The 14,607-nt window shown below is 36.0% G+C and overlaps 1 protein-coding gene across 1 annotated transcript in view; it reads right to left on the bottom strand.

The window, feature by feature from the left end:
- The window catches only part of LOC120869764 (butyrophilin subfamily 1 member A1-like), a 59,336-nt gene extending 45,345 nt beyond the window's left edge, over positions 1 to 13,991 (bottom strand). The window contains exons 1-4 of the mRNA XM_040249040.1: positions 13,966 to 13,991; positions 12,578 to 12,671; positions 9,852 to 9,872; positions 5,485 to 5,587 (exon numbers count right to left, since the gene is read on the bottom strand). Of these exons, the coding sequence (XP_040104974.1) occupies positions 5,485 to 5,587; positions 9,852 to 9,872; positions 12,578 to 12,671; positions 13,966 to 13,991 (244 nt within the window). The remainder of the gene's footprint in view (positions 1 to 5,484; positions 5,588 to 9,851; positions 9,873 to 12,577; positions 12,672 to 13,965) is intronic.
- Between the last annotated feature and the right edge of the window lie 616 nt (positions 13,992 to 14,607).

Genomic DNA, 14,607 nt, shown 5'->3' on the forward strand with positions numbered 1-14,607 from the left:
CTTCTATAGAAAAATGAAGTGAAATTTTAAGGTCAGTATCATGGGAATGGAACACTAAGAAATAAACTTTATTACAAAATTCACATTTAAATTCATTTCAATGTGAATAAAAAGAAGAAAAATAAATATACAAGGTTGGTGAAGAGCTATTTTGGCAAGGGAGTATTCTTCCAGAGGATTACAATGGTTAAAAAGGAAAAGCAGTATCTTAATGGGGCAAAAGCATTGAAATGATACTTCTGAAGTTTATCTTTGAAACGTCTTTTCCTAACATAAGATCAGACACTACTGTACATGTGGGTTATTGTAGTATGAACTTCTTCTGGCCTTCTACAGACTGTAAAGAGATAGTTTGGAAAGTACTATTTCCCCTGAAACAATATAAATGAAAACATCAAGTGGACATCTGAGGCCAAACTTTAGGCTTTAACTTAATGCTTTCTTGAAAAACCCTTTTAAATTTCTAATGAAAGTTGCTTCTCAATTCATTAAGATAACGTATCATTATTGAGTGATATGGTATCTGGTGATCTTTTGTTAACAGGTGACGTTACCCTAAGCACATTGAGAAAATGTGCAGTTTGCAGACCTAGTAATTTTGAAATTAAAAATAAAAAAGAGCATACAATAATTGGTAGAACACATCTATACCAATAACAATTAGGTCATATGGTCAATGTGAATGTGAGGTTAGGCTTAGATCTCATATTGGCCAAAAATGACATCAGACACTCTAGTCTTTTAAAGAACAGAAGGAAGATAAAATTTGCTCAGCAAATGTGTTGTTATCCGCCCACTTAAGTTTTGGCTCAGAGTCAGTCATATAGTTACTATCCCTTGAATTTGAAATGTTACGGAGATTCTACATCTATGGTCACTTGCAGGAAAATTCATTTAAAATTGAAAGAATGTAGTTATCAGCCTGATATCACTATCCCTATAAATATAACCAAAGGAGGTCAATTTTCTGGAGACAGAAAAGGAAGAAGAGAAAAAAAAAAAAAAAGAAGGCCTAATGTTTAGAGAGAAAAAAATTTGTGTAAAGAAAAGCAAATAATGAGAAGGGATAGAATTAGGGAAAAGAGAAAAAGGAATTAATATGGGGTTAGTCCATATCCAGAAAACCATCTATTTCTGCTTTATTGACTATGCCAAAGCCTTTGACTGTGTGGATCACAATCAACTGTGGAAAATTCTGAAAGAGATGGGAATGTCAGACCATCTGACCTGCCTCTTGAGAAACCTATATGCAGGTCAGGAAGCAACAGTTAGAACTGGACATGGAACAACAGACTGGTTCCAAATAGGAAAAGGAGGATGTCAAGGCTGTATATTATCACCTTGCTTATTTAACTTATATGCAGAGTACATCATGAGAAATGCTGGGCTGGAAGAAGAACAAGCTGGAATCAAGACTGCTGGGAGAAATCTCAATAACCTCAGATATGCAGATGACATCACTTTTATGGCAGAAAGTGAAGAGGAACTAAAAGCCTCTTGATGAAAATGAAAGAGGAGACTGCAAAAGTTGGCTTAAAGCTCAACATTCAGAAAACGAAGATATTGGCAACTGATCCCATCACTTCATGGGAAATAGATGGGGAAACAGCAGAAACAGTGTCAGACTTTAGTTTTTTGGGCTCCAAAATCACTGCAGATGGTGATTGCAGCCATGAAATCAAAAGATGCTTACTCCTTGGAAGGAAAGTTATGACCAATCTAGATAGCAGAGACATTAGTTTGCCGAAAGGTCCATCTAGTCAAGGCTATGGTTTTTCCAGTGATCATGTATGGATGTGAGAGTTGGACTGTGAAGAAAGCTGAGCACCAAAGAATCGATGCTTTTGAACTGTGATGTTGAAGAAGACTCTTGAGAGTCCCCTGGACTGCAAGGAGGTCCAACCAATCCATGCTAAAGGAGATCAGTCCTGGGTGTTCATGGAAGGACTGATGCTGAAGCTGAAACTCCAATAATTTGGCCACCTCATGCAAAGAATTGACCTATTGGAAAAGACTCTGATGCTGGGAGGGATTGGGGGCAGGAGGAGAAGGGGGCGACAGAGGATGAGATGGCTGGATGGCATCACTGACTCGATGGACATGAGTTTGAGTAAATTCCGGGATTTGGTGATGGACAGGGAGGCCTGGCGTGCTGCGATTCATGGGGTCGCAAAGAGTCAGACATGACTGAGCGAATGAACTGAACTGAACTGAGTCCATATCCAAAATGTTGAAGATGGGAGAGGGGAAAGATAAGCTGGTAGATGATATATGCTAAGAAAAGCAGGGATATGTGAGCAGTCTTTTAAATAGTGTTGAGGCAAAGGATGTTAGAAACACTTACCAAATACTTTTCCATGATCATCTAAAAAATAAAATGAAGAGTCCAGGTAAACATGAAAAGAAACAAAGATAAGTCAATCTTATTGACTATTTTGAAATTATAAATATATTTTTCATTATTTACATTCATACAAAACAGGAAAATACATATGGAATATGCATACACACTCAGGAGCGTAAGCATATATTCACACACATGCACACACAAACACACACATATACAAAGTGGTGCACACATTCTCAGTGACCAAACCCTCTCTTTTGCTCAACAATATATGCCCAAAATAGAGAGTGGCATAATCTGAGTCATTTAACAACACTGAGAGATAATTTTAGGAATGTTGATTTTGGAATTTACCTTTTAAAAAAGCTTATAATCATCTTTGACATTAGCTAGGTTTTCATTTTCAGTTTGTAAGATATAAGATATTTGGATGTTAGCACACATGTTGAGATCACAGTAACTTTTGGTCAATAAACTGGATACAAATATTAATTACAGAATTAGAAAAAAAATTCTTCCAGAATTTACTGGGTGTCTCTATTCACATTTATGTCACCCATGAAAATACCTAGTTGTATTATTTGGTTTCTGTACTGACCCTCTCCTATATGATACACATATGATTTATCCAGTGACTGTAAGAAAAATAAAATATTCAATACCAGTAAAGCAAATTATAATTTATAGGATATGAAAGTGACTTAGACTAATGCATTACACAACAGCCACACTGAAAATGACAGTAATTCCCAGATATGTGATTACTAGCATTAAATGGACAGGAAAGAAATGTTTGCAGATTTTGCAACAACAAGACAAATCACAGAAGGACAAATGGAGAAAACTGAAAAAATAATCAATAGAACAAATATCCATTGTAAAGACAGAAAGGTGAGACAAAATCGTATAAGAACGTCTGCATTTTGACTTTAAAGATGGAGATAACATCTTTTCTGATGATAATAGATGAGATAACACCTTTCATCATGAGAACAGATGAAACCATGTCTAGATCCACAGTCAGTTCAGTCCCTCAGGCATGTCCAACTCTTTGCGACCTCATGGACTGCAGCATGCCAGACGTCCTTGTCCATCACCAACTCCTGGAGTTTACTCAAACTCATGTCCATTGAGTCGGTGCTGCCATCCAACCATCTCATCCTCCATCGTCCCCTTCTCCTCCCGCCTTCAATCTTGCCCAGCATCAGAATCTTTTCAAATCAGTCAGTTCTTCATATCAGGTAGTCAAAGTATTGGAGTTTCAGCTTCAGCATCAGTCCTTCCAATGAATATTCAGGACTAATTTCCTTTAGGATTGACTGATTGGATCTCCTTGCACTCCAAGGGACTCTCAAGAGTCTTCTTCAACACCACAGTTTAAAAGCATCAATTCTTGGACTCTCAGCTTTCTTTATAGTCCAACTCTCACATCCATACATGACTACTGGAAAAGCTATAGTTTGATTAGATGGACCTTTGTTGGCAAAATAATGTGTCTGCTTGTTAATAAGATGTCTAGGATGGTCATAACTTTTCTTCCAAGGAGCAAGCGTCTTTTAATTTCATGGCTGCAGTCACCATCTGCAGTGATTTTTGGATTCCCCAAACATAAAGTCTGTCACTATTTCCCCATCTATTTGCCATGAAGTGATGGGACTGGATGCCACGATCTTAGTTTTCTGAATATTGAGATTTAAGCCAACTTTTTCACTCTCCTCTTTCACTTTCATCAAGAGGATCTTTAGATCATCACTTTCTGCCATAAGGGTGGTGTCATCTGCATATCTGAGGTTACTGTTATCTCTCCTGGCAATCTTGATTCCAGCTTGTGCTTCATCCAGTCCAGCATTTCTCATGATGTACTCTGGATATAAGTTAAATAAGTAGAGTGACAATATACATCCTTGATGTTCTCCTTTTCCTATTTGGAACCAATCTGTTGTTCCATGCCCAGTTCTAACTGTTGCTACTTGACCTGCATAGAGATTTCCCAGGAGTCAGGTCAGGTGGTCTGGTATTCCTATCTCTTTCAGAGTTTTCCACTGCACAATACTACATAAAGCATTGCTATAACCTGGGACAAATGGGTAATAAGATCAAGGGGAATGGGAAAGTAGGTTTAGAGCTCACATGTGATAAAGGAACGTCATCTGAATTAATAGTCTTTAGGAGAGCAGAAGGTAGAAGAATTTACTCAGCAAATTTGGAGCTTTCTGTTAAGTTTTGCATCAATATCAATTGAATAGTGAACTTGAAATGTCACAGTAATTCAACATCAGTGGTCATTTGCATGAAAACTTATACAACATGGGAGTCATGTGGTGATCAGTCTGATATCCCTTGTTATTACAAAAATTATAATCAAATCAAGACAAATCTCAAGAGGAATAAAAAGGAAATAAAAACACTTTCAGTTTACAGACAAGAAAATGTATGTAATAAAAAGCATGGAAGGGAAGAGTTGGAACTAGGGGAAAACAGATGGAAGAAGTTAATATGAAAATAGTACATAACCAAAAAAATTGGAGAAGGAAGAGGGGAAGGATAACTGAATGGATGCCATACAGATAGAAAAGGAGGGAATGATAGTAACCATTTAAATGGTTATGGGAAAAGTGTCAGAAATACAATTTTCCCCCCACCAATATCTGAAAAATAAAATGAAGAAAGCCATGTAAATATCAAAAGAAACAAGGACAAAATAATTCTATTTTCTTGAAAATTTTTCATTTTCATTTCAATTTATTAGTGTTCAAAGACACAAACACACAAAACATTCATATAGAACGTGCATATACACACAAGAGCTCGCACAGAAATATCACCCACACACTTACACATCCATAGTGAAAAATCCTCCTTTTGCTCAATAATATTCTCCAGAAACGGAGAAGGACAAAAGCTGAGTCAGTATATTATATAGATAGAGAATTTTAGTCCTGGGATTTTTTTTTTTTAAAGCTCTTAGTCACTTCTGGCATTAGTTAAGCATTCATTGTTCAATTTGTATGATAAGTTATTTGAATGCTTACATTTGTTGAGGGGTTGAGGTAGCTTTGTTCAATAAGCTAAGTACAGTACTGAATTACAGGGTTCGAAAAAAATCTAGAGATTACTTATGGTTATGAACTGCATACCTCTAATCACTTTAATGTCAACAAATGAATACATTACCTTGATTTGGGAAGTTTCTGTTTTGATCCACTCTGACACCAAGCGCCTGTGATTTAAATCCAGTGGCTGTAAAAAAAAAAAAAAAAAAAAATTCAATGCCAATGGAGAAAAAATTACCATTTTTGCAAGAAAATATTCAAAGAATAATTTTGGAAATATTGACATACTTGGGAAGGCTAGGGTAATATACTCAGGCACAATGAAAGAATGAGTGTGAAGTTTATGCACCAAGATAACAAAGCATAATTTATACAAGGTTTGAAGGGAAAGTGAAAGGCAAACTTCACTGAGCACATTAGAAATCTTCTCTATCTTTGTAGGTTTGGGGAAATCTCATTGCCATAAAGGTACACCCTAGACATTGGAATATGACAGAGGTCCTAACTAGGAATGTGTTCTGGGAGGTAAACAGAATGGAATCCAATCCAGTGCCTTTTAACATAATATCCTTCATCACATCCACTTTATAGTGAGCCTCTGACATGTCTTTGGAAAAAGAGAAAAGCTAATGTTTATAGGAAAGAATGATATGGAATGGACAAAAGAGGAATAGAAATGGATTTCATACGGGGGAACTAAATGGAGAGACTTTCTATGAGGAAGTATGTAATTAAATTTGGAGATGAAAAGATAAGCTTCCAGGGCAAGTGAAATACAAGAAGCATATGGATTAAGAGATGGGGGGATGTTAAGATCTCCAGAAATCAATCATGTTAAAGAGGTCTTTGAGAAACACATTTCAGAATACTTACCACTTTTTTCTTGAATTTCTGTAGAAAAATAAGTAGACATTTTAAGGTCAATATTATTTAAATGGAACACTAAGAAATAAAATGTATTATAAAATTCATATTTAAATTTAAATTTATTATGATTTGAATGCAGATACATACACACATACACAACTTGGATGAGAGGTCATTTTTTCAAGGGACTATGTTCTCAAAAGAATTATAGTGGTAAAAAGTAAAAGTAATCTCTTAATGGGGGAAACATATTGGAATGATACTTCTGAAGTTTACCTTTGAAAAATGTTCTTTTCCTATTTTGACAGTAGTAGTGCTATAACTATTCAGTTAATTCATTCTAGTAAGTTCTTTGGCTGTTACTTAATAGATGGAATTAGCTTTATTATTGTAATACCTAAAATGTATTAAGAAGCCAATACATTGATTAACATTTTGAACCAGTGTTGTAGGGAAAATGCAATATTTGTTTGCTGAAAGTATGATTCTATTCACATTTTTGTCAACCGATGAATACATAAAAGCTGGTAATGCAAATTTTTAATTTACCAGTGCCTGAATGAAACAGGTCTTAATGAAATCAGGTGAAAAGAAAGTATTATAGTACTAAATGACAGGGAGAATATTTGTAAATCAAAAAAACCGAGCTTACTTGGAGAAAATTCACACATCAGAAGCTTTTGTTGCTGTTATTCAATTGCTAAGTCCTGTCTGACTCTGTGACCTCAAGTAGTGCAGCATACCAATTTTCCTTGTCCTTCACTATCTCCCTGAGTTTGCTCAAACTCATGTCCATTGAATTGGTGATGCCATCCAACCATCTTATCTTCTGCTGCCCACTTCTCCTCCTGCCCTCAATCTTTCCCAGCATTAGGGTATTTTCCAATGAGTTGGCTCTTCACATCAGGCTGTCAAAGTATTGGAGCTTCAGCTTCAGCATCAGTCTTTCCAGAGAATAGTCAGGGCAATTTCCTTTACGATTGACTGGTTTGATCTCCTTGCTGTCCAAGGGATTCTCAAAAGTCTCATCCAGCACCACAGTTCAGAAGCATCAATTCTTTGGTGCTCAGCCTTTTTTATGGTCCAACTCTCACATCCATAAATAACTACTGGAAAAACACAGCTTTGACTATATGAATCTTTGTCAGCAAAGTCCTTTTTATGCTGTCTAGGTTGGTCATAGCTTTTCTTTTAAGAAGCAACAGTTTTTTAATTTCATGGCTGCAGTCACTGTCTGCAGTGATTTTGGAGCCAAAGAAAACAAAATCTGCCACTGTTTCCATTGTTTCGCCACCTATTTGCCGTGAAGTGATGGGACCAGCTGCCACAATTTTGTTTTTTTGAATGTTGATTTTTAAGCCAGCATTTTCACTCTACTCTTTCATCCTCATCAAGAGGCTCTTTAGTTCTTCTTCACTTTTAGAATGGTATCATCTGTGTATCTGAGATTGTTGATATTTCTCCCTGCAATCTTGATTCAGCTGGTGATTTTTCCAGCTCAGCATTTTTCATGATGTACTTACTTTGCATGCAAGTTAAATACACAGAATGACAATATACAGCCTTGTACTCCTTTCCCAGTCTGAACCAGTCTGTTGTTCCATGTCTGGTTCTAACTGATGCTTCTTGACCTGCATACAGGTTTTGCAGGAGGCAGGTAAGGCTGACTAGTATTCCCATCTCTTTAAGAATTTTCCAAGTTTGTTGCGATCCACACAGTCAGAGGCTTTAGCTTGGAAATGGCAGAATTTTGAAATGTATTGTTACTAACATTTAGTTGACACAAGGCAGGTCTGCCTAGACTGTGTCAAAAAGAGAAATCAGAAGGACTTGTGGTAGAAATTGAATAACTGTTACCAAAGGCAAATTTCATTTGGAAAGACTCAGTAACAAGGCAAATTATGCAAGTTATATGTAAAGATGGTACTGGGGAAGATGGTAATTGAATGTTGAAAACAAAGTTATGAGAAACAAATGAAACCATGCTTAGGTTCACAGTGAGATACTGTATTAGAATGCCTTTTTCTTCGTCACAGTAATCAATCAACAAAAGGAAGAAACTTCAATATGTTCCAGATATGAGGACAATGTCCGGGAAGGAGGAGGCCCGAAATCTGAAGCACTTCCTGAGTTTTCTCTTTGGTTCAAAAGGACCTACATTTATGAGAATTCAAACTGTTAAGTTTCCAAGTTCAACTCACTTATGAGAACTAGTGTAGCTTTAAGGTGTAAGGTTGGACCCGGTATCACAGCATAGGCAAAAGAGGAATTTCTCTGTGTTAAGCAATCCACTGGGTTTGTGGAAGCCTGGAATTTGCCTTTCTTATCTAACATTTCCTGATGAAGTCAAAGGCAATTCACTCAAATGAACAATTCGCTCACAATGATGGTAGAAGGGAGAAGACAAAATTTTTGATCACTGGCATAGTTTTCTGTGGGGTCTTTACTACACATTTCTGAGAATTGGAGTCATCAGAGTCAAAGGTCATCTCACCAGTTGAGGAGAATATTGTACTTCCATATGCTCACATGCAAAAGGCAATGAAATTGAAAATGACACCATGAAAAGGTTTAGTATAGGACTACCTCTGGGGAAAAAAAGAGAATTAATAATCATTGGTTTTACTTTGGGTCTACCACCTTTTCAGAATAAAAACCTACATGAACAGATATATAAGACATATATTTTTAAATGATGAAGGAAGATAAACTAAAAAGACCCTACTGCAATTGGGTTACTGTAGCAGTAGCCACTTTTAGCCTCCAGCAAACTGTAATGAGATATAATGCTAAATTCTGTTTCCCCGAAACAAAATGTAGATGTAAACAGCAAATGGATATATGAGGAAAAAGTTTTGGCTTTGAGTGATATAGTAGCAGATGACTTTCTGTTAACAGGTGAAGTTCTCCTAAACATATTGAGAAAATTTTCAGCTTGCAGACCTAATAATTTTGAAATTTCGAAAAAGACCATATAGTATTTGGTAAAGCACATTTATATCTAGAACAATTGGGTCCTATGGTCAATGTGAATGTGAAGTTTGACTTAGAGCTCACATTGGCCAAGAAATGACATCTGAAACTCTAGTCTTTGAAAGAGCAGAAGGTAGAAAAAATTTATTCATTAAATTTGGAGTTTTCTACCCACTTGAGTTTTGGCTAGAGTCAGTTACATAGTTATTGTCCCTTGAATTTTAAAGGTCACAGAGATTCTATATCTATGGTCACTTGCAAGAAAATATATTTAGAATTGAAAGGATGTAGTGATCAGCCTGATACTGCTGATACCTACAAATATCATAACCACAGCAGGTCAACTCTCTAGAGACAGAAAGTAAGAAAAGAAAAAGAAAAAAAACCTAATGTTTAGAGAGAAGAAAAGATATATAATGGAAATCAAATAATGGGAAGGGATAGAATTAGGAAAAAGAGAGGGAAGAAATTAAGATAAGGGTAATCCATATCCAAGATGTTGGAGATGGATGAGGGGAAGGATGAGCTAGTGGATAGCATATGGAAAGAAAAGTGAGGAATGTTAGCAAACATTTAAAGGGTGTGGGGCAAAGGATGTCAGAAATACTTACCAAATGTTTTTCCACGATCATCTAAAAAGAAAATAAAGAGATCCATGTAAATGTGAAAAGAAACAAAGAAAATTTAATTTTATTGAATATTTTGAAATTACAGTTGCATTTTTAGTATTCAGATACACCCTCAAAAGAGGAAAATACATATAGAATATGCATATACACACATATTCACAAAAATATATGCATATATTCACAAAGGAGCATGTATTACATACACACAGAGAGAAGGTCACATATTCACAGTAACCAAACCCTCTCTTTGGCTCAATGATATATTCCAGAAATAGAATGACATAACCTGAGTCATTTGACAATATTGAGAGAGAATTTTAGGAGTGTTATTTTTGGAGGTTACCTTTTCTTTAAAAAAAAAACATTTGTAATCACTTTTGACAATAGTTAGGCTTCCATTATTTACTTTATAAGATATGATAAGTTATTTGGATTTAGCATATATATTGAGGGATCAAAGTAGCTTTGCTCAATAAACTAGATATAAATACTGAATTTACAGGATTAGAAAAAAATTCTTCCAGAATTTACTGGGAGTCCCTATTCACATTTATGTCACCAATGAACATACCCACTTGTATTTTGTGATTTCTATTATGATCCTCTCCTGAGTGATGCACATCTGGTTTAAATTCAGTGACTGTAAGGAAAAAAAATTTAATCCTAATGAAGAGAAGTGAAGTGAAATAGCCCAGTCGTGTCCGACTCTTTGCAACCCCATGGACTGTAGCATATCAGGCTCCTCCCGTGGGATTTTCCAGGCAAGAGGACTGGAGTGGGTTGCCATTTCCTTCTTCAGAGGATTTTCCCCACCCAGTGATCGAACCCTAGTCTCCCACATTGTAGGCAGATGCTTTACCGTCTGAGCCATATCTTAAAGTGAAGCAAGTTCTAAATTATAGGACATGAAGTGTCTTAGAAAAGCATTATACAACAGCCACCCTGAAAATCAAAGTAATTCCCAGGTATCTGATTACTAGCATTCATTGAAGAGAAAGAAAATGTTTGCAGATTTTGTAACATCAGGACAAATCACAGAAGTACCAATGGGGAAAACGGAATAAATAATTGATAAAGCAAGCATCCATTGTAAAGACAAAAAGTTGAGATAAAGTCATATAAGAATGTATGCAAGTTGACTCTGAAGAAAGAGATTGAGCATTGAAGGCAAAAGTACAATGAAACCATGACTAGGTCCACAGGGAAATACATTAAGAGATTTGCCTAACATTTACTGACAAAATCAAAGGAACTAATAAACAGATCAGTCAAAATGAGGGTGACGTGACAGGAAGTGCGGAGGACAAAAATTTCAGACACAGCCTTGGTTTTCTTTGGGTTCTTAACTATCACGCACTTCTGAGCATTGGACATGAGTATCAAAGAACAACTCACCAAATAGAGTATAATGTTGCTGTACTTTCACATACGAAGGAATATGTAAGAAAGGTTCCCAAAGGAGTAAGAATGAAAATGACTCCTTGCACAGCAGTGGGACAACCCTCCCTCTGAGCTACAAGTCATTACATTCACTGATCTTGCATAGGGTCAACTTCATTTTTCAAAATTCTATGAAACAGACACAAACTAAACTATAGAAGAAGTACTTGAAAAGAATGAGGAACAGAATGAAAACACCATCTGTCCACAGTCTTCCTGTAGCACGTCATATCAAGGCTGCTGCATACATAATTTTCATACACAACTGAATTAAATTGTCTTTGAAATAAAAAATACCACTGAAAACACTCATTAAAAAAATGTTAAAAATTTAAAGATTATATCACACTGTAGGAAAAAAAAATTGGCAACCTGCCAGGGCAATGGCTTTTTCATCTCTCACATGGAGGACTGAGAGAGGATTATAAACCATCGACGATTTCCTGGGATATACATTTCTTCTAAAAACACTGAACAAGATTTGGATTGCCAAGATGATTATTTTGTCATTCAGAATGCAAAATCAAAAAATTAATAAAAGAAGATTACTATTGTGCAAAGACAAATTTGCAAGGGTAACACTGGCAATATTATTATACCTGGAAATGTAGTCATGCACAGTGGAAGAAAGAATGACAAGTTATGCATCAAGGAAATAAAGAAGAATTTACAGTCTTTAAAAGGCCAATGAATCGGCAAACTTCACTAGGCCTGTGGTGATCATCTCTGATCTCTGCAAAATTGGGGAAGTCTCATTGCCCTAAGGGACTACACAGGTGGGGCTAGTGTTAAAGAATCCACCTAACAATGCAGAAGGTGTAAGAGATGCAGATTCGATCCCTAAGTTGGCAAGATCTCCTGGAGGAGGAAATGGCAACTCACTCCAGTATTCTTGCCTGGAAAACTCCATGGACAGAGCAGCCTGGTGGGCTACAGTCCATGGGACCACAAAGAGTCAGACAGGACTGAGTGCACGCACCTATGTGTGTGCTAAGTCACTTCAATTGTGTCCCACTCTTTGCAATGCTATGGACTGTAGCCAGCCAGGCTCTTCTCACCATGGGATTTCTCCAGGCAAGAATACTGGAGTGAGTTGCCATGCCTTCCTCCCCACCATCTTTCCCATCCAGGGATCGAACACTTGTCTCTTGTTTCCTACACTGGCAGTCAGGTTCTTTACCACTAGCACCACCTGGGAAAGCCTGAGCACACGCACACATTTACCTACAAGTGGGCCCTAGACATCAGAAAATGACAGAGGTACTAACTGGGGATGTGTCCTGGGAGCGAAACAGAAGGAACTCAGCACCTTTCAACCTAATATCGTTCATCTCATCAACTTTTAAGTAAGCCAATAAGTCACTAAAAATATAAAAGAGCTTAATGTTAATAAGAAAGAAAAGATTGGAATGGAAAAAATAGGTTTTGAAATGTATTTTAGAAGTGTGAATTAATGAAGAGAACTCTTTATGGGGAAGTCTATAACTAACATTTGGAGAAGAAAAGGTAGACATCCAGGAAGGCAAAACAAAGAAGCATGTGGATTAAGAGAGTGGGAATGTCAAGGCCTCAAGAAATCACTCATATAAAAGAGGTTTGTGAGAAATAAATTTTAGAATACTTACCATTTTTTACCCGAGGTCCTTTAGAAAATAAAATGAAAAGTTTTAAGGGCAATATCATGGAAACAGTACAATAAGAAATGAAGTTTATTATAAAATTAGTATTTAAATTGTGTCTTTCTGTACACACACACACACACACACACACACAGTGGCTAGAGGTCATTTATTTAAGACTATTCTCCCAAAGGGGAGTAGGGGTAAAAAATAAAAGTATTAATTGTGGGAAATTATTAAAATAATATTTCTGAAAGTTTGCATCTTGAAAATATTCTTTACCTATATTGAATGTACTACTTTGCTATTATTCAGCTTATTAGTTCTAAGAAGCTCCTCGTCTTTTATTAAACAGATGAAGTTAGCTTCATTAGTGCTACGCCCCAGAGAGATTGCAACAACAGGACAAATCACAGAAAGCATGTGGGAAATTGAATAGAAAGTAAATTGAGAACACACAGCCACTGAGGACACTAAAAGATGAAATAAAATTGTACAAGAATGTGTGTATATTATCTTTGAGGAAGATGATGATTGAGCACTGAAGACAAACATGCGGTAACAGATGAAGCTATGACTGGTGTACGGGGAAATATATTATCGATATATATGTGTGTATATACATATAATATTGCTTTTTTCCCTAATAGTTTTTGACAAAATCAAAGGAACAAATAGTTCATCCCTATAGAAAGCATGTCAGGAATAGAGGAAAACAAAATTTTCAAACACTGCCATAGTTTCTATGGGGTACTAATTGACACTCATTGCTGATTGGAACCATGAGAGTCAACTGCCATTTCCGTAGTTAAGGGGAAATGTGTTGTACTTCCATATATGTCCAAAAGAATAGTGAAAATGCCATCATGCAAAGAAGCAGTATAGCTCGCCCTAAGTGATGAAAGTCATATCAAGAGTTGGTTTTACCTTAGGTCGTTTCCTTTTTCAAAACACACAGACAACAGAAAAAACTCATGTGAAAGAGAGGTCCTTGAAAAGACATGAGAAGGACAGAGTCCCTCTGTCCACAAGTTCACCTGTAATAGTAGTCATTTAACTCCATAATTCAAATAAAATATGTTAATTTGATATATTCCTGAGTTGAATTATCCTTGAAATGAAAGTGCCACTAAAACCTGTCATTGAAATATATTGAAATGAAAAGTGCCACTAAAGCCTGTCAATGAAATATATTAAAGTGGTTAAAATATTAAAATTATTAAAATTTTATCCTCCTGTAGAAAAATAATTATCAGGGACTTCCCAAGCAATGGTTTCTTTATCTTCCACATCAAATTTTGAGAAGTGAAAGAGAATACTGTAAACGAGTGAACATTTCCTGAGATATAAATTTCTTCTGCAATCATTAAGAAAAACTCAGGTTGCCACGATGAACTGTCATTCACAATACAAAACAAAAAATGTAAAAAGATTAGTATTCTTTGAAGAAAATATTCTAAAAATAATATTGAAAATATTCTTAAATCTAGGAGTGCTTGGGTAACATACTCAAGAACAGTGGAAGAAAATACCTCAAGTTTATGATAAGGAAAGATAGCAACATTTACACAGGCTTTGAAGGGACAAAAAGAGGTAAATTTCACTGTCTTTTAGGCATTTTCTTTCATCTCTGCAGGTTTGGGACAGTCTCACTGCCATAAATATGCACCTATGAAATT

This window comes from Oryx dammah, unplaced genomic scaffold (genome assembly GCF_014754425.2).
Source record: "Oryx dammah isolate SB20612 unplaced genomic scaffold, SCBI_Odam_1.1 HiC_scaffold_11, whole genome shotgun sequence".
In the NCBI taxonomy this organism is placed as follows: domain Eukaryota; kingdom Metazoa; phylum Chordata; class Mammalia; order Artiodactyla; family Bovidae; genus Oryx; species Oryx dammah.